The 24,884-nt window shown below is 65.5% G+C and overlaps 1 protein-coding gene across 10 annotated transcripts; it reads left to right on the plus strand.

Moving 5' to 3' along the window:
• Positions 1 to 1,757: 1,757 nt before the first annotated feature.
• Positions 1,758 to 24,884, plus strand: GRIN1 (glutamate ionotropic receptor NMDA type subunit 1). Of its 10 annotated transcripts, XR_005065052.1 has the most exons (22): positions 1,759 to 3,354; positions 5,490 to 5,624; positions 7,024 to 7,200; positions 9,169 to 9,231; positions 9,967 to 10,067; positions 14,145 to 14,266; positions 14,340 to 14,514; positions 15,640 to 15,784; positions 15,882 to 15,965; positions 17,708 to 17,849; positions 17,943 to 18,070; positions 18,302 to 18,466; positions 18,542 to 18,660; positions 18,772 to 18,884; positions 18,958 to 19,106; positions 19,206 to 19,363; positions 19,594 to 19,755; positions 19,914 to 20,023; positions 20,131 to 20,276; positions 21,523 to 21,633; positions 23,663 to 23,879; positions 24,027 to 24,100. XR_005065052.1 is itself a non-coding variant. In XM_037036534.1 (21 exons), the coding sequence occupies exons 1-21, from the start codon at positions 3,097 to 3,099 to the stop codon at positions 24,093 to 24,095; spliced, it is 2,832 nt and encodes a 943-aa protein (XP_036892429.1). In that variant the 5' UTR covers positions 1,759 to 3,096; the 3' UTR covers positions 24,096 to 24,884. The 10 variants fall into 10 exon arrangements, 4 of the variants coding, with proteins under 4 accessions (XP_036892429.1, XP_036892430.1, XP_036892432.1 ...); XR_005065051.1 differs by lacking the exons at positions 23,663 to 23,879; positions 24,027 to 24,100 and adding an exon at positions 23,121 to 23,648 and having other exon boundaries at positions 1,758 to 3,354; positions 21,523 to 23,080; XR_005065055.1 differs by lacking the exon at positions 21,523 to 21,633.

Consider the following 24,884-nt stretch of genomic DNA (forward strand, 5'->3'; position numbering starts at 1 on the left):
GTGAATGGCGTGGGGATGCTCCGCCCCGCCCACGATGGGGAGACTGCCGCATTGGGACGGCCACCTTCCGGGACACACGGGGTTTGGACAGTCACGGGTGGGAGGGGCCTAGAGGTGGTGGTGGGTAGTGACGTGGTGGGGACAGAGGTGTGTGATGGGCATTGGCAGGATAGCATCACTGGTGTCTGCAGCTGTTCTCCCCAGATCAGGGGACAGGGACCCTGACTCAGGCCTGCTGGCAGCCGGCCCAGTTTCCCGGTCCTGAGTGGTAGGAAGGCCCTCCTGCGCCTGCCAGGCCCGTGGTGGGGAGGGTGCTGGATGCCGCACTGGACACCCGCTCCTCCCTGCCTGTCCGCTCCTTCCCTCAGACTGGCTTCCTCCAGGAGGAGGCGTGTCCACAGGTGGGTGCTCAGGAATCTGCCTCTAGAGAGGGCGTGGAAATGGGGGCCAGGTTCTGATCTGGCTGAAGTCCCAGGGGAGAACCTTGAGTGGTCTGCTTGGGTCATGGGAAAATCCCCCAGCCAATGGCCTGAGGCCAACGAGGGACTGACAGCCTTACCAGAGCCCTGCTTTTGGAGTGGGCAGGGGCAGGAGTGGCTCCCTCATCCCCCTGTCGGGTAGAACGAGCCAGCACTGCAATGGCCGTGCACTCAAGCCCACCTTCCTACAGGGTGGGGGCAACACTCTGGGCTGCTGGCCCTCCCCACAGAATCAGACTCACCTGGATTCAGAGGGGTCCAAGCGTCAGCGGGTTCGTGCTGACAGACCCGGGCAGGCCTAGGGGGGATGGAAATTCACCAGGCGGGAAACTGCACTGCGGGAAACTGCCCGCCCACCCTACCCAGGGCGAACAGATGCTCAGCTAAGACTGGGGTCTGGGCTCAGCCTACCCGGCATAACAGGATGCGGCTTTAACCTGAGGCTGAGTAGATGTACCAAGAACAATGGTCAGCAGAAACGGCACCTAGCCACCGGCTCTAGCCAATCAGACTCTGACACCCCAACCAGTTACCCTCCGCAGGGTTTAGAGCTTAAAAACCCCGCCCTGAGAACAACCGAGCGAGTCCCAACCTCCCCAGGTTGGCCCCCCAACTTCCCCTGGTTGGCTCCACTTTCCCCTCCAACCCCCCACAGTAAACCCTGCTCCTTAGCTCACTGCGTCCCTCTGGTTTCTTGAGTGACTCCAGCTTAACACGTCGATGCAGAGCCAGCCCCAGGACTGCACCCGCCCGCCCCCCACGGTGGGGTGTGGAAGGAGCCCACAGGTTGCTGAACAGTTAGAAACTGCCTTCCCATAGCCAGTAGAAGGGGCTCCAGGCCCCAGCAGGGGAGTGGGCAGATGCGAGGGGGCCGCCTTCTGCCTTTTGGACGCAGCCCAGCCAAATCTCTTCCTTTGTCCAGGCCACCATGGGGCTGGCTGACCCAGTGGCTGGCCACCCACACCACCCCTCACCCAGGCTCTGACCTGCCAGAGGCCACAGAGGCCCCAAGCTTTTGGAGACAGAACCCTGTGTGCCCTCCCGTGAGCTCCCGGGGAAAGGTCAGTGCCCGCAGGGCTGGGGCTCGTCCCCCTGTGAGCAGACAGGTGGGGCTGCAGGCCCTGGGCCCAGGGTGGAGAGAGGAGGGGCCAGAGGGAGCCTGACAGGCTCGGGGCCAGGATGTCCCTCAGTGTCTGTGTTCAGCTCAGGGGAGCCCCCTGGGGGGAGAACCATGGGAGGGTGGGCGAGAACAGGCAGTGGGACTGCGATGGGTGGGCCTGGCTCCGGCCTCCCCACTGCTCAGAACCTCACTTAGGTGTGGGGACGACTCTGCTTTGTCCCCACCCGGGGCTTTTGCTGTTGGGTCTGCAGAATCCTTCGTTGCTATTGGAAACGGTGATGTCACTGGCAGGGGCGGAGCTTCGGCTTTCCTTTTTGTGTGGGAGGGGGAAGCACAGGCCAGGAGTGGAGGGGACAAAGCATTAGGGTCGTGAGGACCACAGGGACAGGGGAGGCTCTGGGGAGAGGCAGGATGGGTTAGGAGACGGCTGCAGAGGGCTGCGGAGCACACGGGGTGGGGGGGGCAGGTGCCTCCCTGAGCAAGTGCTTCCTGACGTCTAACTTTAGCCCGGCTCCTGCAGGTTCACTGCCTCCAGCCTCGGTCTCCCCTGGCTGGTTTGGGTCTAGACCCCAGGCTTCAGTGGAAGGTCCCACTCCACACGGGGGTGGCCACCGTCATCCCCTCTATTCTTTTCAGCCCTTTTGGGGCGAGTTCGAGTAGCATGGCCAGGCAAATGGCATCTCATTCCTATTTCCGAGCCTTCTGGAGCCACACTGTCCCTTCCCAAGAGGGACATCTTAGGGCCTCTCCACCCCCTGGACCTCCCAGCTCGCGGCAGGTCCCGAAATATCACAGGCTAGGAATGAGGGCTCGTGCACGCGCCCGCGCGCGCGCGCGCGCACACACACACACAGACACATCCTGGCACGCAAAATTCGGCCACATTAAAAGACACGAGGCTGCACACGGTGACGCGTTAAGCCACCTCAAGTCAGCCCCCTGCAGGTCCCAGACAGCCCAGGTCACTGTCCCAGCGACCCCTCCACAGATGCGCGCGCACAGGCGCACACACACTCTCCCCCGCTCACAGCGCTCTGGCAAATGCTCGCACGAACGCAGGCGCACACTCTGGCGCGGGAGGAGCCCTCCCTCGATTCGGCGTTAAGAAGCGGGGGCGGCGGGAGGGGTAGGAGACTTGGGTCCTGCTCGAGGCTCCGCAGCTGCCGCAGTCTCCGCAGCGTCAGGACCCGGACCCTCCAAGCCCGCGGAGGACGCTCCTCCGCGGGGTCCACTTGGCAGAAGGCGGCCCGAACCACGCCGGGACCTGCTTCAGCACCGCGGACAGCACCGCTCGCTCGGGGCCGGAAACCCACGCGCGCCCAGGACAGTCCCCGCCGGGCGAAGGCGCGGGTGCCCCATTCCCTCCCGAAAACGTCCAGGGCCTAAAGCCCCTGAGGACGTGGCGCACCTCGCCCGCGAGATCGGGCGCGCGCAGCACGGCCCGGGCGCCCTGCTGGGGATGCACCGAGAGCCCCACGTCGGCGCTGCCCGGAGCCCATGAGCACCATGCGCCTGCTGACGCTCGCCCTGCTTTTCTCCTGCTCCGTCGCCCGTGCCGCCTGCGACCCGAAGATCGTCAACATCGGCGCGGTGCTGAGCACGCGGAAGCACGAGCAGGTCTTCCGCGAGGCCGTGAACCAGGCCAACAAGCGGCACGGCTCCTGGAAGATCCAGCTCAATGCCACCTCCGTCACCCACAAGCCCAACGCCATCCAGATGGCCCTGTCCGTGTGCGAGGACCTCATCTCCAGCCAGGTGCCCGCCCCCACCCCTAGGGCTCGCGGCGCGCTCCTGCCCCTCCCCCCTCCCACCACCCTCCCCGCGGCTCTCCAGCCTCCCTGGCGTCTCGGTTTCCTCCACCCGTCCGGGCCCTCTCCCTAAGAGAGGCCCCGGGTCAGCCGCCTGCTGGAGAGGGCCGGTCTCAGCAGCAGCCAATGCCCCGTCTTGGCTCCCAGACCTGTCCACCGTCCCCGCAGTGCAGCGTGTCCTCAGAAGGGTCGCAGGGCCCGAGGCCCCGACCAGTGTGCACAGACCTGTGACAGGCCTTTGGTAGTTCGTTTCGTCACCCTGTGTGTGAGGGGCGTGACTGCAGGCTCCCGGCAGAGGTGCCCGATCCAGTCCCAAGCCCACAGGGTTTTCAACAGGATGGCGCCTGGGGCCCTCGTTGCTCCGGCTTCCGGATCTTCCCTCCCTCCCGGTGTCCCCGCCACAGGTCTGTCCAAAATGGGAAGTGCCCAGGTGCTGCGACCCAGTGTGCCCCGGGGTAGGAGTGGGGGCCACGTGTGGGAGGCGGCAGGGCGCAGCACGGGAGGCTGGCCGCGGGAGCTGCGCGGCGCCGCGCTGCGGGGGAGGACCCGACCCGGGAGCGCGCTGTGGGCACTGTCCGCCCCTGGGCGCGCGCGCCGCCGCGGAATTCCAAAGAGGCTGCAGGACGCCGCATTGCGGCGCTTTATGTAAGAGGGGGACCGCGGCCGCTCTCCCCGCTCGCCTCCAGACACATGCGCCCCGCACATCCGCGACTGAGCAGAGGGGTGGAGACTTACACGAGCACAAGCATACACACCAGCAGCACACAATCAGCTGCACGTACACTCCACGCACATCCACGGACACACGCGCTCATGCGCCACACACTGCTTGGCACCCCCCAGTGCACACATAAACCCCGGCTCACCCACACTGGGTTCAGTCACCCATCTGAATGCACATAGAACACAGAGAGGTGGGGGCACACAGTGTGCACACACATGCCCAGCACATGCTCACAAACACCTTCACGTCACGCACACACGCTCACGCAAACTCTGACTGGGCACCTTTGGATGCAGACTGGAGTGAGGGCTCGGGGTGGGGCAGACCCCCCAAAGAACTCACCCACCACAGCCAGGCCAGAGCTGTGCTCACGGGCCACTCCCATGCTCGAGTGGCACTTGTGTGGCCAGTGGCTTCTGTCACATGTTCTGTGTGGGAGGGAGGCACACCAGGAAGTAGTCAGGGACCCCCCCTTCTGAGGGTCCCTCCTCCTGTTGCTGTCTGAGGGTGCTGTCTCCCCAGTGAGCACCAGCCCCGTGGGCAAAGGTGCCGGCACAGGCTCTGTGCGCGTGGGGTGGCCGCTCCCGGCCGTCTGGGGCCGAGCACACGGCCCGCCCTCTGCAGAAGCCAGAGGCTGAGAAAGCGGAGGCATTGTTGGGGCAGACACAGGTGCTTCTGATGTGAGGACGGTGCCCAACCCCGCTATCTGCCCCCCATGCCCCTGCCCGGGGGACCAGGCTTGGTCCACGCAGGAAGGCCTGGCTGCCTCCCACCCCACCTGGTGCCTGGGCATTGGGTCTTGTTCAAACTGAGTGAGTGAGCTCGCCCACTCCTGGAAGCCACCAACAAAGGGACAGAGCCCTTGGGCCGCTCCTCACCCAGCCTCTCTGGCTGCAGCTTAGTCTCTGGAACGCCAGCTTGGAGCTGGGACGAGGGAGTGGGTGGTCTGGGTGCGGGCACCAGCCTTCTCCCCAGTCCACTCTGGGGTGATTTGTGAGGCCAGTGGACAGGCCTTTGCCCTCCCTGTTGGGGTCTCAGCATGCACATCCAGAGGCCACCCCTGCAGCGTGAGGGGAGTGAGAAGAGACCTGGGGGGGGCCTGAGGGGGGCCTGTCATCACCCTGCTTGTCCTTCCAAACAAGCTTAGCCTTGTCCTGCCTCTGACTTGCCCCTCTGACTTGTGGGGATCAGCAGGTGTCTGAGGGTGGTTTCGGGGTCCTGCCTTGTGGCTGTGCGGCCACACACAGCAGCCCCTGTACCCTTCCCCTCCCAAGCTCAGCCTCTGCTGGAGCTGAATGTGGCTCCGGCGTGGGACACAGCCCATCCCCATCAAGCTGACAATGTCCCCTTGCCCACAGGTGTACGCCATCCTAGTCAGCCACCCACCCACGCCCAATGACCACTTCACCCCCACCCCCGTCTCCTACACAGCCGGCTTCTACCGCATCCCCGTGCTGGGCCTGACCACCCGCATGTCCATCTACTCAGACAAGGTAAGCCTGACTGCTCAGCTGGGCCGGCCGCTCTGCTCCATGCTGCCACCCCCAGCTCCTGCAGCCCTAGGCCACCAGCGGCCACCTGCCATGGGGGACGGGAACAGGGACAGGGATGGGGCTCAGACCAGGGGCTCTAGGCTCCGGGAACCCAGGCGACATACGAGCACACGAATTTGTGTGTGCTCCCCACACACGCACACCCACACACACTCGCAGCCTCGTTAATACACAAGCCCCCCCGTGCACATGGCGCACACTCTGACACAGACAAATCCACAGTCTCTCACACCTGCACACACCCACACCCGCACGCGTTCCTGCACTCACACTCATGTGCACACTCACACATTGTTCGCACACACCCACAGTCTCACACGCATACACGTGCTCCCCACATGCGGCTGCACAGGCAGGAGGCCCCTGAGAGAGGACCGTGGTCCTCTGGCTGGTGGAGAAGCGGGGGCTCCTTCCCACACCCTCCAGCTGCTGCCTCCTTGTTTCTGGGCACCTGTCTGCCCCAGTGCAAAGGGGGGACCCCCTCTCCAGAGGCAGCAGCCAGAGGGCATGGGAGGGCCCAGGAGGACTCCCCCCGTGCGCCCCCAGCCTGGATCCAGACCGAGGCCCGGCTCCCTGGTCCAGCGGAGGCCAATCTGATGGCCAGGCCTCCGGCTCTACCCCAACCACACTCACAGTCCCACCACAGCCAACCTGGGCCCAACATGTGGGCAGGGAGGCCTGGTCAGACCCCCCTCTGAGACCCCAAATACAACCTCCTGCAACCACTTGGCCGGGTGGGGGTGACTGATTGGCAAAGGGGTGAGCACTGGGGTTCCACGGCACTGCCCTGAGGCCACAAAGAGGGAGCAGTTGGAAAAATAACCTGGAGGGCTCAGAGGACCACAGCAGGCGTGCGCCTCGGCAGAGGCATTAGCGGGACCCTTCCTGCGGCCCCGACAGACGGAGAGGGGGGGGGGCTCCGCCGAGCACCGCAGCTCAGCTCTCCCGGCAGCTGGTGCGCAGGGAGAGGCAGGCAGGGCCCAAAGCCCAGCCCCTGGCCTGGAAGAAGGTGCGGGACGATTCCCCCACCCTGCCGGCCAATCCGAGTCCGTGAACTCGGGAAGGCCCCACGTGCGGCCCTACGGGGGGGGGGTGTCTCTGAGCGGCTGACCTCCCCGCCCCCCGCCCGCAGAGCTCTCTGAGCCCAAGTTGCCCATCGCGGGCTGACTGCTGGGGCGTGGGTGGGGGCCTCACCCCGGGAACAAGTCCACAGACACCTGTGGGCTGCCCGCGCTGCCGGGGAATAGGTGATGCGGGTGGGAGGGGGGAGAGACGGGCGGGGCGCGGGCGCCGCAGGGCGGTGGTCCCGCGGCCCTCAGCCCCGCCCCTGCCCCCGCAGAGCATCCACCTGAGCTTCCTGCGCACCGTGCCGCCCTACTCCCACCAGTCCAGTGTCTGGTTCGAGATGATGCGCGTCTACAGCTGGAACCACATCATCCTCCTGGTCAGCGACGACCACGAGGGCCGCGCGGCGCAGAAGCGCCTGGAGACGCTGCTGGAGGAGCGCGAGTCCAAGGTGAGGCCCGGGCCGCGGCGGGGGGCGCCTGCGCAGCAGGAGGAGCAGCGGCCTGCGCTGTGTCTGTGGCCCGTGTGTGAACACTTCTCTCTCCATCGTGCATGGTCCGCACCACCACGTCTGGCGAGCGCCCGCCCCAGCCTGTCCTCGGCTCATTTCACTCGCTTTTGCCATTAGTCGAAATCTCCTTCGTGTCGGTCCCTGCGGGGCGAGGGCAGGACCACCTGGAGCTCCGCAAACACCCGCCCCGCCCACCGCCCCTCCAAGTCCCCGCCGGCTGGCCCTCGCGCTCCGCCCCTCCAGGTCCCCGGCCCAGGCCCAGAACTCCGGGCGCTCTGCCCCGCCCCCACAGCTTCAGGCATGGTGATCACGGGCCATACCGCCCCCAAAGGACCGGTTCCCTCCCCACTGTGACTCCTTCGACGTCCTTGCGCTGGCCTCGCCTGCCCCACACACACCCCTCACCTCATAGCAGCCCATCGCCCACCGCCCGCAAAGCCCCATCCACTGACATGTGCGACCCCCAGTCTGGCCTGGGCTCTGCCCCCCGCAGGGCTGCCCACACCCCCCCTCCTCACCTCCCTCCATGGGGTTGGGCTCCTCTCCACCAGGTAGACACCTGCTTCCCAGACTCGCTGGCCACCCTGCCCCAGCCTCAGCCCCAGCCCAAATCCATGGGGCTGCCCAGAGATCAGAGAGGTGGTTCTGGGGGTCCAGGAGACCCCTGTCCCTTCCTTGCCTGTCCCCACTGCCAGCCTGAGGAAGGGCAGGTGCTCACCCCGTCCAGAGCCCCGCTGCTCAGGCCCTGGGCCTCAGGCCCCCTGGTGGGGTGGAAGCCAAGCTGGGCAGAGAGGGAGGGAGGCCAGGCTGGGGAGGGCCCAGGGGGGCGGGCAGACCAAGGGGCGGTGGGGAGCATGCTCTCTCTGGGCAGTCAGAACTTCTCCAAGCTTAGTGCCACCTCGGGCCCCGAGGCGTCATAGAGCCCTGAAGGGAACAGGGGGTATTGGTTGAGTGGTGAAGCCAGAGAGCAGCCCCAGAGGGTCCTGGGGGTCCCTGCTGTGGGGACTGGTTGAGGTGGGGAGGGAGGGCTGGCTACCAATGCCCTGAGGACCCCCCTCCGGAGACAGCACCCCGACACCCGGCAGGCACATCTCCTCCTCCTGCTGTACCCATCCAGGGCTGCTCAGACTCACACACCCAGTGCACACTCACACTCATCAGACACACCCCTGCACGCCCAACCACAAGTGTTTGCTCTCAGTCCAGTGCTCTCCCTCCCCACCTCCCACCACAGACTCAGACCCCATCTGCCTCCCCACACGTCCCCCTGGGGTTCCTGGGCACCCCCGCACAGGCACAGTCCCCCACCAGCTCACACGCACGTGCGTGTGCACACACACCAGTGAGTGCTTGGACAACACTGGCCCCCTCCCCACCCTGTGCAGGTGCCTGTCCCCCCTGCACACACAGGCACACCGGCTCCTCTCCCGAGGGCCGGCGGGGTGTACACACCGGTGGGCAGGGACAGGACACATAGGCCTCTTAGAAGGGCTGGAGGGAGGACCCAGGAGGGGGCATAGGGGCAGTGCATGGGGAGGAGCCGTTCACCTCCTACTCAGGACCGACATGGGGTGGGGCCACAGAGCAGGTGCATGACAAGAGCGGGGGCGGCAGGTGGGACCCCAAAGGGACAGGTCTGGCACAGACGCGGACAGGGTCTCCCTCCCTCCCACGTGTGTCCGTTTCCGAGAGCCCCGCTCCACGGCCGGGAGCCTCAGCGGCCCCTCGCCCCCACATCGCCCGGCCCCCGCCCCGCCCCCGCCCCGCCTAGGTGTTTGCGAGCTCCAGGTACGTGCCCATCTGCAGACGTGCCGAGGAGGTGGTGTGATTGCTTTGGCGCCGTCATTTTCAACCGTTTATAATCTTCTTCTGTGTCTGCATATTTTCTCTGTGCACATTATTCATCAGAGTAAAAAAAGGAACTATGAAAACCTCGACCAACTGTCCTATGACAACAAGCGCGGACCCAAGGTATATATGCATGGACGTGCACGCCACCCACCGACTAGGGAGCCTTGGCCTCTGGCGCCTCGGCCCTGGGGCCGCTTTCCGGCCCGGCCGAGTCGCGGGCCCGAGCAGTGAGGAGAGTGAGGTCGTGAGGCAGGCAGCCACAGACAGGAGAGGGCAGCAGCGGCCGCGTGGGTCGCAGCCAGGGCCACGGCCCGCGCCTGAGAGCAGGCACGCCGCAGAAGGAGCTGCTCTCCGGGAAGTGCATGCGAATCTCTGGAGCCCCCGGGGTTTCCTCGTGGAACCCAGGAGGGAGCCCACCCGGGCAGCCGCCTGCCCGCCTGCCTGCTGGGGTCCGGGCGCTCTGCGAGGGCCTGTGGAATCAGGCCTGCGAGGATCTCCCGTGGTTTGGGCAAAGTCGGCCCCATCTCTGCTCCCAGTTGTGTTCCGAAACTCTTCCGGTTCCTGTGCGCTGCACGCTCTCTGGGTCTAGGCCCACTTCAGCTTGCATGCTCCGAGCAAAGAGGACAGCAGTGGCAGGTGCAGCGAGAGGTGCAGAGAGCAGGGCCCGGCCGGCCCGGCAGCGGGCCCGAGGAAGGAGGAGAGAGGCCAGGCCCGGCCCGCAGCCAGGAAGGCAGGCGACTGCGCAGGTGGCAGGTGCAGGCCCCGGCAGCCCTAGTGGCTGCGGCCCAACTCTCGCCCCTGAGGCGCTATGTCCCCTGCCCGGGCCACCTGCTGACGCTCCTGCTCACACCACAGGCGGAGAAGGTGCTGCAGTTTGACCCGGGGACCAAGAACGTGACCGCCCTGCTGATGGAAGCTCGGGAGCTGGAGGCCCGGGTCATCATCCTCTCTGCCAGGTGAGGCTGGGCCAGGCCCCCTGCCCCCTCCCCTGGGGCTGCCCCTGGGCCAGGGCTGGGGGCACCGCTGGGATGACGCTGAGCTCCAAAGTGCCCTTGCCAAAGACAGCCCCTGCCACGGCCATCTGGCCACCTGGCCGGTGGGACGCCCTCTGTCCCACCTGGGTCCTTCCTCCCTTCCACCGTCACCCGCTGCCACTTGCCCTGAGCTGGGCTTCAGGGGTGGGGTGTGGACAAGCTCCTGCTCTGAGGAAGGCACGCTCAGCCTTGGCGGCAGAGGGGTGACAGTATGCTCTGGGAGCTGGGCTCAGGGGGAGGGCTCCTAGGAGTGACCTGCGGGTGTGCCAGTGAGCGCGGGTGGGAAGGCCCCAGCAAAGAGGGGCTAGTGGGCAAGGACCGAAGGACTGGAGCCTTTGGAGGAGGCAGCTGGGAGGGAGCCAGTCAGAGGCGGAGAGAGCCAGGCTAGGCCGCCCCATGCCGGGCCTGGCCCCCGCCCCTCAACCTCAGGGACCAGCCCACAGTAAAAATCTCCCTGTTTGCAAATGGCTGGTTCTCCTGAGCAGGGAAAGTCTAGGACATCCGGAAAAGACAAAGGAAGAGCCCCACCCCGTGGGACAGCCAGGAGCACCTGGGGGGATCCGTCCCACTGTCGGCCCGACCGGGTCGTGGAGGCTCTGCTGAAAGCTCAACAGAGCAGAGAAACAACAGGGATCACCCCGGCCAGAGGGACGCGCCCCAGACGCTGCGGTCCTGCGGGCCGAGAGTGCGGGCAGCACGCTGCGTCCCGGGGCAGGTGTCCGCGCGCACATTCAGTGGACAAACCTCTGGCCCTCAGAGAGGGCAGCGCTCTCCCTCCCCCCCGCAGAAGCAGGGCGTGGCCGACCCGGTCTCCTGGGGCTGGGAGGCAGAAGCAGCCCCGCTCCCGCCCACGGAGGATGCTAATCCCGCCCCCGCTGCCCGTCCCGCTTTACAGTGGCGAGCCCAAACCCGGGTCTCTGTCACGAGCCACTCGCCCGCGCTGACCGCCCAACCCTGGGCACCGTGGGGGGCGCTTCTGGAGAAGCGATTCTTCAAGGACCTGCGCAGGCCGAGTCGAGAGGGCGCACATGCCCTCCCTGGGCAAGCCCCGCCCAGAGAAAAACCCCGCCCAGAGCAAGCCCCGCCCAGAGATGGCTCCACCCAGAGAAAGCCCGCCCAGAACCAAGTCCCTCCCGGAACAAGCCCCTCCCAGACCCTCTCCGAATACTTCGCTGCTTGTTCACTCTTCCGTCATCGCAGAGCTTGAGGGAGACTGGGAGAAAGTGCTGGGGTGCAGGACGGACGGGCGAGTCCACCCGCGGGCAGACAGATGAGCTAGTGGACAGGCGGCTAGCGATCCGAAGGCCCGTTCATTCAGGGCAAAGCAGACCAAGGAACCCATTCCCCAAAACGTAGGTGTCCACTGCTGGGCACATTTTCAAAGGACCAGGTCACACCAGACGTGACCTGACCAATCCTTACATTGTAATCCCCAGGACTCGGACCAGAAAGCCACAAGGAAAAGCGACTTACCATCCCCATCCCGCCCAAGGCCCCGCAGAGGGACAGGCTCTGATGCAGGTTTTTTTCTCTGGTCACAGAGGCCCCACAACCACACGCTGCAGGCATGGGTGGGGAAGGGTCCCGGACACAGGCTAAGAGGGTGTCATCCTGTGTCACTAGCCCCAAGGTCAAGGACCAGTTTGCCAGATGCAGCTCCAAAAAACAGATCTGCCCAGAGAAGGGGACATGGTCACACGCGTGCAGCTGTACTATGACATGGTCATAGTACAGTTGCATGTGTACTATGCACAGAAAGACACACAAACTATGTGCATGGCACGTGCACATGAGCACACGCCATGTACACCACCTGTATACACATTATATGCATACCGTGTGTGCACTCATGCATGCACCCACCTCACACACACACAGACCTAGTCGAGCGCGTGTACACACGTGCACAGGCACACAGCATACTCATGCCACTCTCACACATGTACACAGCACATGTTTGCACATAGCAAACATGCACACTAGGCACACATGAACACATCATGCATATGCAGTGTACATGTGCACACATCATGTACACACCCATAGACACGTGTATGTGCTGTACACACATCATATACAATGCCATACATACTCATACAGAGGCATCATACACTGCACATGTTGCATTTATGCACACAGACATGCTACACACCACATGCACACATATACAGACATATCTGTACACCATGCGCACACAGAGTCTACACTGCACACACGTGCATGTGTGCATAATCACACGTGTGCCGCAGCACATGCCACACACATGCATGCACCCCACATAGGTGGGGACACCGCTCATGGAGGCACAGCACCCACAGCAACCACATGCCCACCAGAGCCCCTCTGGAGCCCATCCGTGTGAGGCCTCGGGGCTGCCAGGGCTGGCAGGCGACTGGCCCTGCCCCCACCTGGCTCCTTGGAGCCCGGAGCCCAGAGTCCCACAGCAGACCACAGACCAGCTCCTGGCACATGCGGCTGCAGAAGGCCAGGGCCACGAGGCTGTGTCTGACTGTCCCCGCCAGCGGCCAGCACGTGGACAGCTGTCAGTGGTCTCCTTGATCTTGGCGCTCCAGCCTGACGCATCTTGGTTCCTGTTTCATGCGTCTGCAGAGAGATCCCACCCAGTTGAGTTTAATTTTTGGCCAACTTTCTGCTGACTGCAGAGAATTCCTTTCTGAGCGTTTCCTTTTTGTCATCCTGGAACAGTTCTTGCTGCAGGCAGCTATTTCCATGAAGCCCTTTGAAGATTTTATTTATTTTTAGAGAGAGAAGGGACAGAAACATCGATGTGTAGTTGCCTCTCGTGCTCCCCCTACTGGGGACCTGATTGGCAATGGAACCAGCAACCTTTTGGTTTGCAGGCTTGAGCCTCAGTTTTTGGTTCTTGGTTTTTTTTTGGGGGGGTTGCTTATATTTTTCTACATTGGCTAATCTTTGAGAAAACTCGGGGCCGACCCCTCAGCCTAGGGCCACCTTGGTTTCCAGGGTCAGCCACTGTGACAATGACAGCACTCGGCCCACCTGTCCAGCCCCTTTGCACCCCGCTCCCGGTGCCCTGGAGCCACAAAGTGCCCAACACAGTTCAGGCGCATCTGGGGCGTGTCCAGCTGTCAGGAGAGGGAGGGTGGAAGTGGGGGAGGACTCCCAGTGGCCCCACAACCCCACTGCCCTACCGGGCCTAGGGTCCTTGTCCCGAGGAGACTGGGTCCACAGGGGCTCGTCAGTGGGGCGAAGATGCTCCAGGATCTGGGAAGCGCCTGTGCCCGCCTGCCAGGTGAGGCCTGTGCTCTGTCCTGCCAGCGGTCCCAGCCCAGGGTGGAGGGCGGAGCACAGGGCTCCCACTGGCTCCGGGGGGTTGGGCAGCAGCCCTCCCCTCTCTCCTGTGGCTTCTCCTGCGACGCCTAGGGCGGTTGGCAGGCGCTGGGTCCCGCCAGTAGCTGAACGCCCGGGAGGACCCCCAGCCCCTCATTTCCTGGGCGGACATGAAGAACCGGAGGTCATGTGGCTTGTTCAGGGCCACCGGGGTGAGCCCTCCAGGCACAGACCTGACTCTGCCACTTACCGCCCCTTACATGCGCCCTGGGTGCCTCAGTTTCCCCTCCTGACACACGGGCAGTAATGCCTGCTGCGTAGGGAGAAGTAAGTAAAACAGTCCACACAAAACACTTAAAGATAAAGTTCCCGGTGACTAAGTGATCAGTCAATAATGATCCATCACCTAGACCCTGCGAGGCGAGGGGAGACCAGTAAGGGAGGCCTGGGAAGCTCAGGGGGCCTGGGCCCCACCGCACCTCACCTCTATGGGGTGCCCCGGCCCAGGCGCGGGCTGGGGGCGGGGCTGGTCCCTGCCGCGGTCCTAGGCGCCCATCCAGGTGAGGGGCTTCGGGAGAGGCAGGGACTGGAGGAGGGCCTGGGAAGCGGGGGCAGCCGCCCCATCCCCCCCGGCCCTGGACGGGGGAGGGCTGGAGTCCTGGCCCTTCACCCCCCTCTGCCCCACAGCGAGGACGACGCTGCCACCGTGTACCGCGCAGCCGCGATGCTGAACATGACGGGTTCGGGGTACGTGTGGCTGGTGGGAGAGCGCGAGATCTCGGGGAACGCCCTGCGCTACGCCCCCGATGGTGAGTGCTGGGCCTCCCGGCGTCCGGGCGGGCGGGGTCCCCGCTACGGGCTCTAAGCGGACCTTCGTCCCAGGCATCATCGGGCTGCAGCTGATCAATGGCAAGAACGAGTCGGCCCACATCAGCGACGCGGTGGGCGTGGTGGCCCAGGCCGTGCACGAGCTCCTGGAGAAGGAGAACATCACCGACCCGCCCCGGGGCTGCGTGGGCAACACCAACATCTGGAAGACCGGGCCGCTCTTCAAGAGGTGGGCGGGGCTGCTGACCAGGCGGGCGGGGCCTGCTCTGGGGGTGGGCGGGGCCTCTGAAGAGGCGAGCCGGCCGCTCTAGAGCCGGGCTGAGTTGTCCGCAGTCAGTGGGCAGAGCTTCCAGGAGGCGCAGGTAGTCGCACTCCAGCTCAGCCTGCTGCAGGTACAGTCACTCACGCCGCTCGGCCCTTTCTCTTCTCCTCCCCTCCACCACCCGCTCCACCGTGATAACGATCACACCCACCGCGTGTGTGCGCCATTTCCAGCACACACACTCATGCCGTGAATGTTGCTGCCTCCACGGCTCCTGCCCCTTCCTTTAAAACTGCAACCACCCCTGAAACCCCACCGACTCCCCATGGTGGCTGACAACCCGTGGGAGGAGGCTCCTGCTGCAGGTGGGGCCTGGGCGCTGCCAGAGACCCAGACACGCAGACGAGGAATCCGGGGACGCAGAGGGCCAGGGCTGGCCACAGACCCAGGTGCATAGCCACGTGGGGCAGGAGTCAACTCGCAGCACCTTGGACCCTGCGCCCCAGGGCGGGCGGGCCCAGCCCACCACTAGACCCCGCCCCTCAACTGAGTAGCAAGCACTGGGTTGCATATGGGAGCCACAGTCCCCGGTGCCCTCAACACGAGACATGGGACTGCAGGTGGAGGCTCCGTGTGTACACAGAATCCAAGAGGCGTGGGCCACACATGTGCATGCCACAAACGCAGGCAGGGGCGCGCGTGCCGCACAAGGATCACACGTGCCCACAGATGTGTGGGCATGCCACGGCACACACTCGGGTACACACACGCAGGGATGTGGGACCTCAACCCTGTCCCCGCCGCTCGCTGGCAAACAGGCTGCTGTGCCCATTCTGGGCGCCCGCCTCTTTGTAAAGTGAGGGCAACTGCTGTGAGGACGGAACACGCTGACCCACAGAGGGAGGGCGCAGGGCCTGGCCCCCGGAAGCTGCTCTGCTGCTGTCCAGCCAGTGCAGGCAGGTCCACCTGCCGCCCGCCAGGCTCCCAGCTCCAGTGTCTGACAGGGACTCGGGTGGAGGGTGGGGCTCAGGCTGCTCTGGAGGCCAGGGAGGGAGAGGCCTGGAGAAGCCAAACTGACTCCGCCCTCCCCAGAGTGCTGATGTCTTCCAAGTACGCGGACGGCGTGACTGGCCGCGTGGAGTTCAACGAAGACGGGGACCGTAAGTTCGCCAACTACAGCATCATGAACCTGCAGAACCGCAAGCTGGTGCAAGTGGGCATCTACAACGGCACCCATGTAGGTGGGGGTCATGAGGGGGTGGGGGCTGGGGCCTTAGGGTCCTGGGGCCGAGACCCCTGCGTGGCCACCCTCCATCTCATACTCCCACCCCCAGGTCATCCCCAATGACAGGAAGATCATCTGGCCGGGCGGAGAGACAGAGAAGCCGCGAGGGTACCAGATGTCCACCAGGCTGAAGGTGGGGTCCGCTGCTCTGCCCAGCACCCCACCCTGGGTACTCCTTCCAACCCCTCGGACCCCGAGTGGGGCACAGCGAGGCCACTGAAAATGCCTGAAGGAAGTGGGGACAGGACTGGCACCTGGCACCCCAGAGGAAGCACAGAGAGCGGTTGGAGAGGCGAGACGAAGCAGGGGGCCCTGTCCCATGTCTCTCTCCAGTGCCCCAGCTGCCCCAGCTCCCCTCAAATCCAGGGAAGCTGTGAGGGACAGGACTCCCCTGGGAATGAGCTAGGCGGGGACAGAGAGCCAGATGGTGGTCACTCTGGGGACGTCAGCCTTAGCACTCTGTCCTGAGTTTGGTCCTAGAGACACAGCCTCCACACCGCTCCTCACCCTGTCCCCAGATGATCCTAACCAACCCTGCTCCAGCTCCACGGCCTCCGGCTGTGACCGGGTCCTACTGGCCTCTCACCCCGACCTGCCTGTGGCATTCCTGGCCGTGGGCCGTTCCCTCCTGGACTCTCTCCCAGGGCCTCTGCGAGCTCCTCCCTGGGGGCCTCGCCCCCACAGCCTCTCTCCTCTGGCCGGCGTGACTCTTCCCAGCTCCCTGGGACTCTTTCCTGGGCCCCTTCTGTCCCCCGAGGGTGCTCTCGGGAGAGACCCCTTGCGCTCACAAACGCCTGGCCCCCGTCTTAGCTCACCAACCAGTTCCCAGTGTCCCAGGTCGTCCGTGCCTCTCAGTCGTCCTTGTCAGCATTCTGAACCCACCCCCATGTCCTCTCTCCCAAGCCTACACCCTCTATAGGTCGCCTCCCTGCTCCCTAAAGTTCTGACACCACGTGTTGAAAAGTCTGAAAGTAACCCCAAAACACCAATGGCCAGATGGTTCCGTTTGGACTGCCAGCTTTTCACATTTCTTCCCGCTGACTTTCAGAAAGCACGAACGTGTGCTGGAGAAAAGCATGACGGATGTTTCAAAGGCAGCTCCTTCAGGAGCTCCAACCCCCAGGCGGAAAGCCGAAATGTTGCCCTCCAGGCTGAGGCTCAGGCCGGTCCACCCTGCAGACCCAGCCTCCTCCGCGCCCCACCCACGCACCGGGCGCCTCCCAGATCCAATGCCGCCTGCCCTTAGGCCCCTTGCCAGCACGCTGTGCTCGGTTCAGCCCCCTCTGCAGGAATCTGACTCCCCCACCCCCGCCCGCCCCCAGTCTACAGGCCCCTCAAGGACAGAGAAGAGAGAGCATGGCCCCAGGAGGCCCTGGATTGAAGAGGCAGGGGTGGGAGAGAGGATGGCGTCAGCAGGGGGTGGAGGAAAGAGTGGGAGGCCAGACAAGGACCCCCTGCTGGGGTGGCCAGGCAGCCAGACAAGGGCCGCCATGGGCCCTGGGTCCTGCTCGGGTGTCAGGTGGTAGGCTCTGGGCGGGGACAAGGAGTTCCTCATCCCTGAGACGTCAGAGAAGGTGCCGGTGACAGACAGGAGGCCTCAACAGGGCCATGTGCCTTCCGAAAGCTGAGGTGGCACTGGTGCTTTGGGGAGACTGGGGCCCCTCCTGAGGGCAGATGGTGCTGGCGGCAGTGGCAGGTCGCCGTGAGGACGAGGCTCGAGACGGGCAGCGGCGGGAGGGGGAACAGGCCTGGATTTGGAGGGGGTGGGGATCTGGGCGCTGTGGAGAGCACTGGTACTTAAGTACCAGCACCAGAGGACCCCTGGCCGCCGAGGGCAGGCAGTCCAGGCTGGGTCTCCGCCTCCCGCCCCCCCAGATCGTGACGATCCACCAGGAACCCTTCGTGTACGTGAAGCCCACGCTGAGCGATGGCACGTGCAAGGAGGAGTTCACAGTCAACGGGGATCCTGTCAAGAAAGTCATCTGCACGGGGCCCAACGACACGTCGCCGGGCAGCCGTGAGTGGGGGCTGGGGCGCCGAGGCCCGGTGCGGCCGCGCGGTGGGGGCGGCTCCGCGGGAAGCCCCGAGGTCACCGGCCCTCCCCCCCCAGCGCGCCGCACGGTGCCTCAGTGCTGTTACGGCTTCTGCGTTGACCTGCTCATCAAGCTGGCGCGGACCATGAACTTCACCTATGAGGTGCACCTGGTGGCTGATGGCAAGTTCGGCACGCAGGAACGGGTACGCGAGGGTCTCTGTGGGACCCCGCGCAGGACGGTCCCGTGGAAGGGGTCTTGCTTGGGGCAGGGCAGTGGGTAGGTGGGGCCTGCAGGCTGGGCGGAGTCTGGGGTGGGCGGGGCCTGCGGGCTGGAAGCGGGCTGGAGCGGCCTACTCCGAGGTGGGCTAGGGCAGGAGCCTGTTTCGGGACCGGCCAGCGGTGTCCGCGTCCCCACCGGCTGCGTCGCCCCACAGGTGAATAACAGCAATAAGAAGGAGTGGAACGGGATGATGGGCGAGCTGCTCAGCGGGCAGGCAGACATGATCGTGGCCCCGCTGACCATCAACAACGAGCGCGCACAGTACATCGAGTTCTCCAAGCCCTTCAAGTACCAGGGCCTGACCATTCTGGTCAAGAAGGTGGGCAGGGGCCCGTGGGGGCTGGGCGGGGTCCTGGGAGGGCCCAGGCGCCGCTGACGGCCTGCCCACCCGCAGGAGATCCCCCGGAGCACGCTGGACTCCTTCATGCAGCCCTTCCAGAGCACGCTGTGGCTTCTGGTGGGGCTGTCGGTGCACGTGGTGGCTGTGATGCTGTACCTGCTGGACCGATTCAGGTGAGCGCGGCCGGGGGCCGGACACATCCACCTGCGGGGCGGGCGGAGCGGGCGAGGGCGGGGCGCGGCTGCCTCTCCCGCCCTCTCCCGCCCGCCCTCTGCGCCCTGCAGCCCCTTCGGCCGGTTCAAGGTGAACAGCGAGGAGGAGGAGGAGGACGCGCTGACGCTCTCCTCGGCCATGTGGTTCTCTTGGGGCGTGCTGCTAAACTCGGGCATCGGAGAAGGTGAGGCTGTGCCAGGCCCCGCCCGGCCCCGCCCCACGCCTTCAGCTAGTAGCTGACGGACCTCTGCCCTCAGGCGCCCCGCGAAGTTTCTCCGCGCGCATCCTGGGCATGGTGTGGGCCGGCTTTGCCATGATCATCGTGGCCTCCTACACCGCCAACCTGGCGGCCTTCCTGGTTCTGGACCGGCCCGAGGAGCGCATCACAGGGATCAACGACCCGCGGGTGAGGCCTGGCCCTGCCGGGGGAGGGGTCGCGAGGTCCGCCGGGGTCTGCCTAGGGTGGAGCTGGGGAGCAGCCGCAAGCCCACCTCTGACCCCGCAGCTGAGGAATCCCTCGGACAAGTTCATCTACGCGACGGTGAAGCAGAGTTCCGTGGACATCTACTTCCGGCGGCAGGTGGAGCTGAGCACCATGTACCGACACATGGAAAAGCACAACTACGAGAGCGCGGCCGAGGCCATCCAGGCCGTGCGGGACAAGTGAGGGGGCGGGGCCAGTGAGGGGCGGGGCCGCGCGGGGCCACCGAGGGGCGGGCTGCACCAGGCGGAGCGTCCCCCCTTAAAAGAAAAGCGAGAGTCCAGGCTGGATGGGACCACGGGGACAGGGACAGACACGAGGTTTGCAGGCTGGCAGGACGGAGGAGCGCAAACGTGCGGTTTGAGGGTAGCTGACTGTGCGGGGCTCCCGTGACCCCTGCTCTTGCCTGCAGCAAACTGCACGCCTTCATCTGGGACTCGGCGGTGCTAGAGTTCGAGGCCTCGCAGAAGTGCGACTTGGTGACCACGGGCGAGCTGTTCTTCCGCTCCGGCTTCGGCATCGGCATGCGCAAGGACAGCCCCTGGAAGCAGAACGTTTCTCTGTCCATCCTCAAGTGAGTCAGCCTCATCTGCAGCCCCGCCCCGCCCCGCCCCATTCACTCGCCCCGCCCCATTCACTCCCCCCCACCCCACCCCCCGCGCAGGCCTAGTCACGCCCCATCCTCACGCTGCGCCCAGGCTCCACCCCCCACTACTCTCCCCGCCCTCCCAGGTCTCATGAGAACGGCTTTATGGAAGACCTGGACAAGACGTGGGTGAGGTACCAGGAGTGTGACTCGCGCAGCAATGCCCCTGCCACTCTCACCTTCGAGAACATGGCAGGTGAGTCTTCCCCTCCGCCTTAACGCCCCTGATGACACTGGGCGGGTTCTGCAGGGGGCCTGCAGCCCGCTTCGCCAGCAGCTGAGGCGCTGGGTCCTGGCCCACAGGGGTCTTCATGCTGGTGGCTGGGGGCATCGTGGCTGGAATCTTCTTGATCTTCATCGAAATTGCCTACAAGCGGCACAAGGACGCCCGCCGGAAGCAGATGCAGTTGGCCTTTGCCGCAGTGAACGTGTGGAGAAAGAACCTGCAGGTAGGGAAGGCCACCCTGCGAGGCCTGGTGCCCATGGCCCGACCTGGCCCCGGTCCTCCTCCATCCCCACAGGCCGAAGCGCTGGCCCTGGCTCCCGGAGCCCATGTGAGCCGGACTGGAGCTAGGAGCCATGGCCACGGGCAGCGTCAGTGGGGGACCACCTGCAGGTGGCTGCCCGCTGCCAAGCCAGGTGGAGGGAGGCCACGCACCCTGCCCCAGGCCTCCGCCTGGCCCCTCTGTCTCCAGAGTCGCCCTCCGGCGCCCATTCCATAGGAAGGCAGACTGAGGCAGGGTAAGACAGGGACCCCCCGGGAGAAGCACGTGAGTCTCAGACGCATTCTGCCCTCGCCGCCCCCACACTCCTCCTCAGTGACCTCTGGGACCCCCTTCCCCGCTGCCCCGCTGCCCCCTGTGCTGCAGAACTCCATCCGAAGTGGCCCGGCTGGCCCCGCCTGGCACCTCTGCCCGTGTCTGTGGGAACTTGCTGCCAGCAGGGCACAGGCTGCACGAGGGGCAGCCACAGCCCCTCCGGGGTGGGGCAGGCAGTGGGGTCTGTGTCGGCCCCTGGCTCCTGCCCCGAGGCCCAAACCCAGGTTGCGGCATCTTTTCTCTCCCTCTGGATGCCTCCCCAGAGCCTGCATCCTGGGAAGAAGCTTGCAGTGCAGAGAGGGAGGACCTTGGGGGCGCAGGTTGCTGGAGTCCCCCCACCTCTCATCTGCCCACTCTTGCTCTTGGGACCTGGTCGCTGCTCTCACTGGTAGGCACAGGGTCATCCTGGCCATCAGACCCAAGGCCAGGGTCCCGGGAGCTGCCTCTACCTGTTGCTCCAATTCATCTGGACACCCACCTCTGGCCCCTCAGCCCCTCCTGAATCTCGGTGTGTCCCTCAGGGGTCAGCATGGCTGGCAGGCCTGAAGGGCGACTCCTCCCGTGCTTGGGGGGGCCCTCCTCCTTGGGACACCTGGAAACCGGGGCCACCCAAGAGCCAGGGAGCCGAGTGGACCTCCCAGGAAGAGAGCCAGACGAGACCCCCCAAGCCCAGCCCCAGCACGAGCAAGGTCAGACCCAACCTGACCCGACCGGGAGCCAAGGCTGCCTGCGCGTGTCTGGCGGCCCAGTGCAGGGAGGCAGGCAGGAGCGAGGGCCCGAGTGGCAGCTGGGCCAGGCAGCGGCCCCCGAGGAGCAGGCGAGGGCAGGTGTGGCCTTGCCCCTTAGCTGTCTAATCACTTATACATATTCATTTTAGGATAGAAAGAGTGGTAGAGCAGAGCCCGACCCTAAAAAGAAAGCCACATTTAGGGCTATCACCTCCACCCTGGCTTCCAGCTTCAAGAGACGTAGGTCCTCCAAAGACACGGTAAGGGGAAGAACGCCTGGCCCCCGTCTCCGACTCTTCTCTCGCCCTCCGTGTCTGTGTCCCGTGCATCAGGCGTGCCCTCCCCCCCATCATCCCACCCCACCACACCTGCCCGCCGTGGCCTCTGCCCTCATCTCTACTCGCCCCGCGCACTAGGTCTCCTCTCTCTGGCTCCGGGCCACTCTCCAACTGGCCCTCACTGGGCCCCTCTCCCCATGTGTCTCTGCGTCAGTCTGCCCCGCCCATGCCATGACGCCATGCGCCATCTTGAAGCTGTGTCATGTTGTCGGTCAGCCAGTCAGCCTCACCACTCGGGCCGTGCTCAGGGGCCCCGGGAGCCCGGGGCCGCCCGGCCGGGGCGCCTCACACTTCGGGAGGCCATGCCACCTCACCGCTCCGTCAGTTCTCAGCCTCTCTGGGTTGGGCCCGCTGCCCTCTCTCCCTCCCCGCGGAGTCCATGGAGAGGGGTGGGGTGGCTGTGATGTCCCATCCGTCCATCTGTCTGGCTGCCGGCCCGCCACCCAGACACCTGTCTCACGTGTCTCACCAGAGCCATGCCTGTTGCACCCCTTCCATGTGGTCTCTGTGTGGGCCGGGGCTGGGGACCGGGCCTGGCTCCATCTGGGTGGACGGTTGGGGCCTGGACTTGGAACAGGCCCCCAGCCACAGGGGACTGTCAGGCGGGGAGTGGATGGGACCAGAGGGGGCAGCTCCCACCCCAGGCTGAGCAGGGCCCTGCAGGAGGTGTGCCGGTAGCCCCCGGGGGTTCTGAGAATGGGTGGGTTTGGCCCCGGAAGGCCTTGGTCTGCAGAGCTTAGAGCATGGAGGCTCCCAGACAGAGGCCCAGGAAGGGGATGCCTCCTTGGAGGAGACCTGCCCCTCAGCTCCTGCCCCGAGCCCCACCCCGCAGGACCACATCACAGCCAGGCCTTCCCCCTGAGCCCAGAGTCCCCACCCTCCTGCCTGGGGCAGCTTGTCCCTGCAGCTGGCTGTGCTACTTGGACCAAAAGCCCTGAGGCGGACCCAGCCTTGCCAAGGGCGCCCCAGTCTCAGGAGGGGCGGGGCCACCCAGAGACAGCACAGCCACCCCTTGGGCCAGCAGATGCCCTGCAGTCCTAGGGCAGATTTGGCCCTGACCCTCACGGGAGCTGTGCTCCAAGGTGGAAGTGGGTTTCCAGCCCTCCCCCACCAGTGCTTGGGAAGAGGGGAAGACCCCCAGGACACAGCCAGAGCAATCTGAAGTCAAGGTGAAGCCACCAGGGTGCTCTAGGCGAGGACCATGAGGCTTGGCTAGCTCCTCTTCACAAGAGGTTCTGGGCACCAGGACAGTAGGGGACAGTGAGGGTCAGTGGGGCTGGAGCAAAGGCTGGGCCGGCCACCCAAGCCCAGGAAATGGGGGAGGGTCTGAGCCAGGGACACCACCCAGGATGCAGGAAGAGGAGGGCATGTGCCCAGTGCAAGAGGGTAGTGGGGGTGGGGCAGTCCAGGGGTGCAGGTGTCCCCAGCAGACAGTGCTTTGGGGCAGGCACCTGCAAGGAGGCACACAGAAGTCCCACAGGCGGTGGCCCACTTCCTGCGGGGGCACTGAGTCCTCCTGCCGCCCCACTCCCCCCTGTAGCAGACAAGCACGCCCCTTAATGGGTTCAGGCGCAGTTCAGAAACTCTCACAGTGCCCTTGTGGGGACACACCCCCACTGGAGGCCTCACCCGGGCCTCCCTGGGCACCAGGCACTGTCCCCAGGCCAGCCCTGGGACTGGCCCCTCCCTGCGGGGTGACTGGGGGCTCTGCCGGCTGGGGGGTTGGGTGGGGGAGGGCAGCCTGGCTCCCACCCTGGTTCAGGCCGGGCACCCGCTCAGAGGGAGGCCTGGGGGGGGGCTCTGTCGGGATGGGTGGGGTTGGTCCGGCTGCTGAGATCCTCTGCCCCTGTCCTGTGGCCGGTCCGGGCCAGGGTGGCACTGGGCGCTCAGGGCTGGGGTCCCTGGCGACCAGCGGGGCCTGCGGGTATTGATTGTTGGTTCTCATTTATAGAGCACCGGGGGTGGACGCGGCGCTTTGCAAAACCAAAAAGACACAGTGCTGCCCCGACGCGCTGTTGAGAGGGAGGAGGGCCGGCTGCAGATGTGTGCCCGTCATAGGGAGAGCTGAGACGCCCTGCCCGCCCTGATCTGCCCCCCTCCCCCGCAGACAGACAGACAGACGGACGGGACAGCGGCCTGGCCCACGCAGAGCCCCGGAGCACGCCGGGGTCAGGGGGAGGAGCGCCCCCCGCCTCCCCCAGGCCGCGCCCGCCGCCCACCCCCGGCCGGCTGGCCGGCCCACCCGCCCCGGCCCCGCGAGCGCCCCCGAGCGCCGGGCTGACGGGCCGCCTTGTCTGTGTATTTCTGTTTTGCAGCAGTGCCACCCCACTGATATCACGGGCCCGCTCAACCTCTCAGATCCCTCGGTCAGCACCGTGGTGTGAGGCCCCCGGAGGCGCCCACCTGCCCAGTCAGCCCGGCCAAGGACACTGATGGGTCCTGCTGCTCGGGAAGGCCTGAGGGAAGCCCACCGGCCCGACACTGCCCGCCCTGGGCCTCCCGTCCATTCGTCTGCCCTGCTGCCTGGTGGGCGGCCCCTGCTGGACCCAGGCGCGAACCAGAGTGGCTGAGGACAGGCCGGAGCTGAGCTGGCTGGGCAGGGCCACAGGGCGCCCCGGCAGAGGCAGGGCCCTGGGGTCTCTGAGAGTGGGGGGAGGGGCTTGGAGCAGAGACTGAAGCCCCACCCTTCCCCAGCCACCACCAGAGCCACAGTGGGGGCCTGTGGCCCGCTGCAGAGCCCACTCCTAGCAGCCTCGGCTCCGCCCGCTCTTCTGTTCTTGCCCTTCCCCTCCTCCTCTCAATCCCTTTCGTGGAACCGACCCTGCCCTCCCCCCGACCACAGACCCTGACCCTGACACTGGCAGCGGCTCCACAGGAGCTTCATGGCCTCCCAGCTGCCTCCCTGCTTTTCCTCCAGACTCCGACCGAGCCTCCTCTTTGCCTCCTCCAGCATGCAGCCCAGGATGGGCTTCCCCAATCATTGGCTCCGGACTGTCCTCAGCCCGCCCGCCACCTTGCACAGGCCTAGCCCGTCCTGTGTCCGAGCGCGTGCCTTCCTTTTCGGCCCGTGCGCGGCTGCGCACTGACCCACCGCCCCAGAAGCTGGAAGCGCACCGCACCGCTCCCTGACCCAGTGTGTGCAGTGGTGATGCCTAAAAGAATGTCACGAAAAG

Source organism: Sturnira hondurensis, unplaced genomic scaffold (assembly GCF_014824575.4).
Source record: "Sturnira hondurensis isolate 20B ecotype Veracruz unplaced genomic scaffold, ASM1482457v3 Scaffold0022908, whole genome shotgun sequence".
NCBI lineage: Eukaryota > Metazoa > Chordata > Mammalia > Chiroptera > Phyllostomidae > Sturnira > Sturnira hondurensis.

Excerpts from the sequence above, each read along its gene's own strand:
- GRIN1 (XM_037036534.1), top strand. The coding sequence starts at position 3,097 with ATGAGCACCATGCGCCTGCTGACGCTCGCCCTGCTTTTCTCCTGCTCC. Across the intron at positions 18,071-18,301 it reads AGTTCGGCACGCAGGAACGG|GTGAATAACAGCAATAAGAA; the intron begins GTACGCGAGGGT and ends GTCGCCCCACAG. Across the intron at positions 19,107-19,205 it reads CAGGGATCAACGACCCGCGG|CTGAGGAATCCCTCGGACAA; the intron begins GTGAGGCCTGGC and ends CTGACCCCGCAG.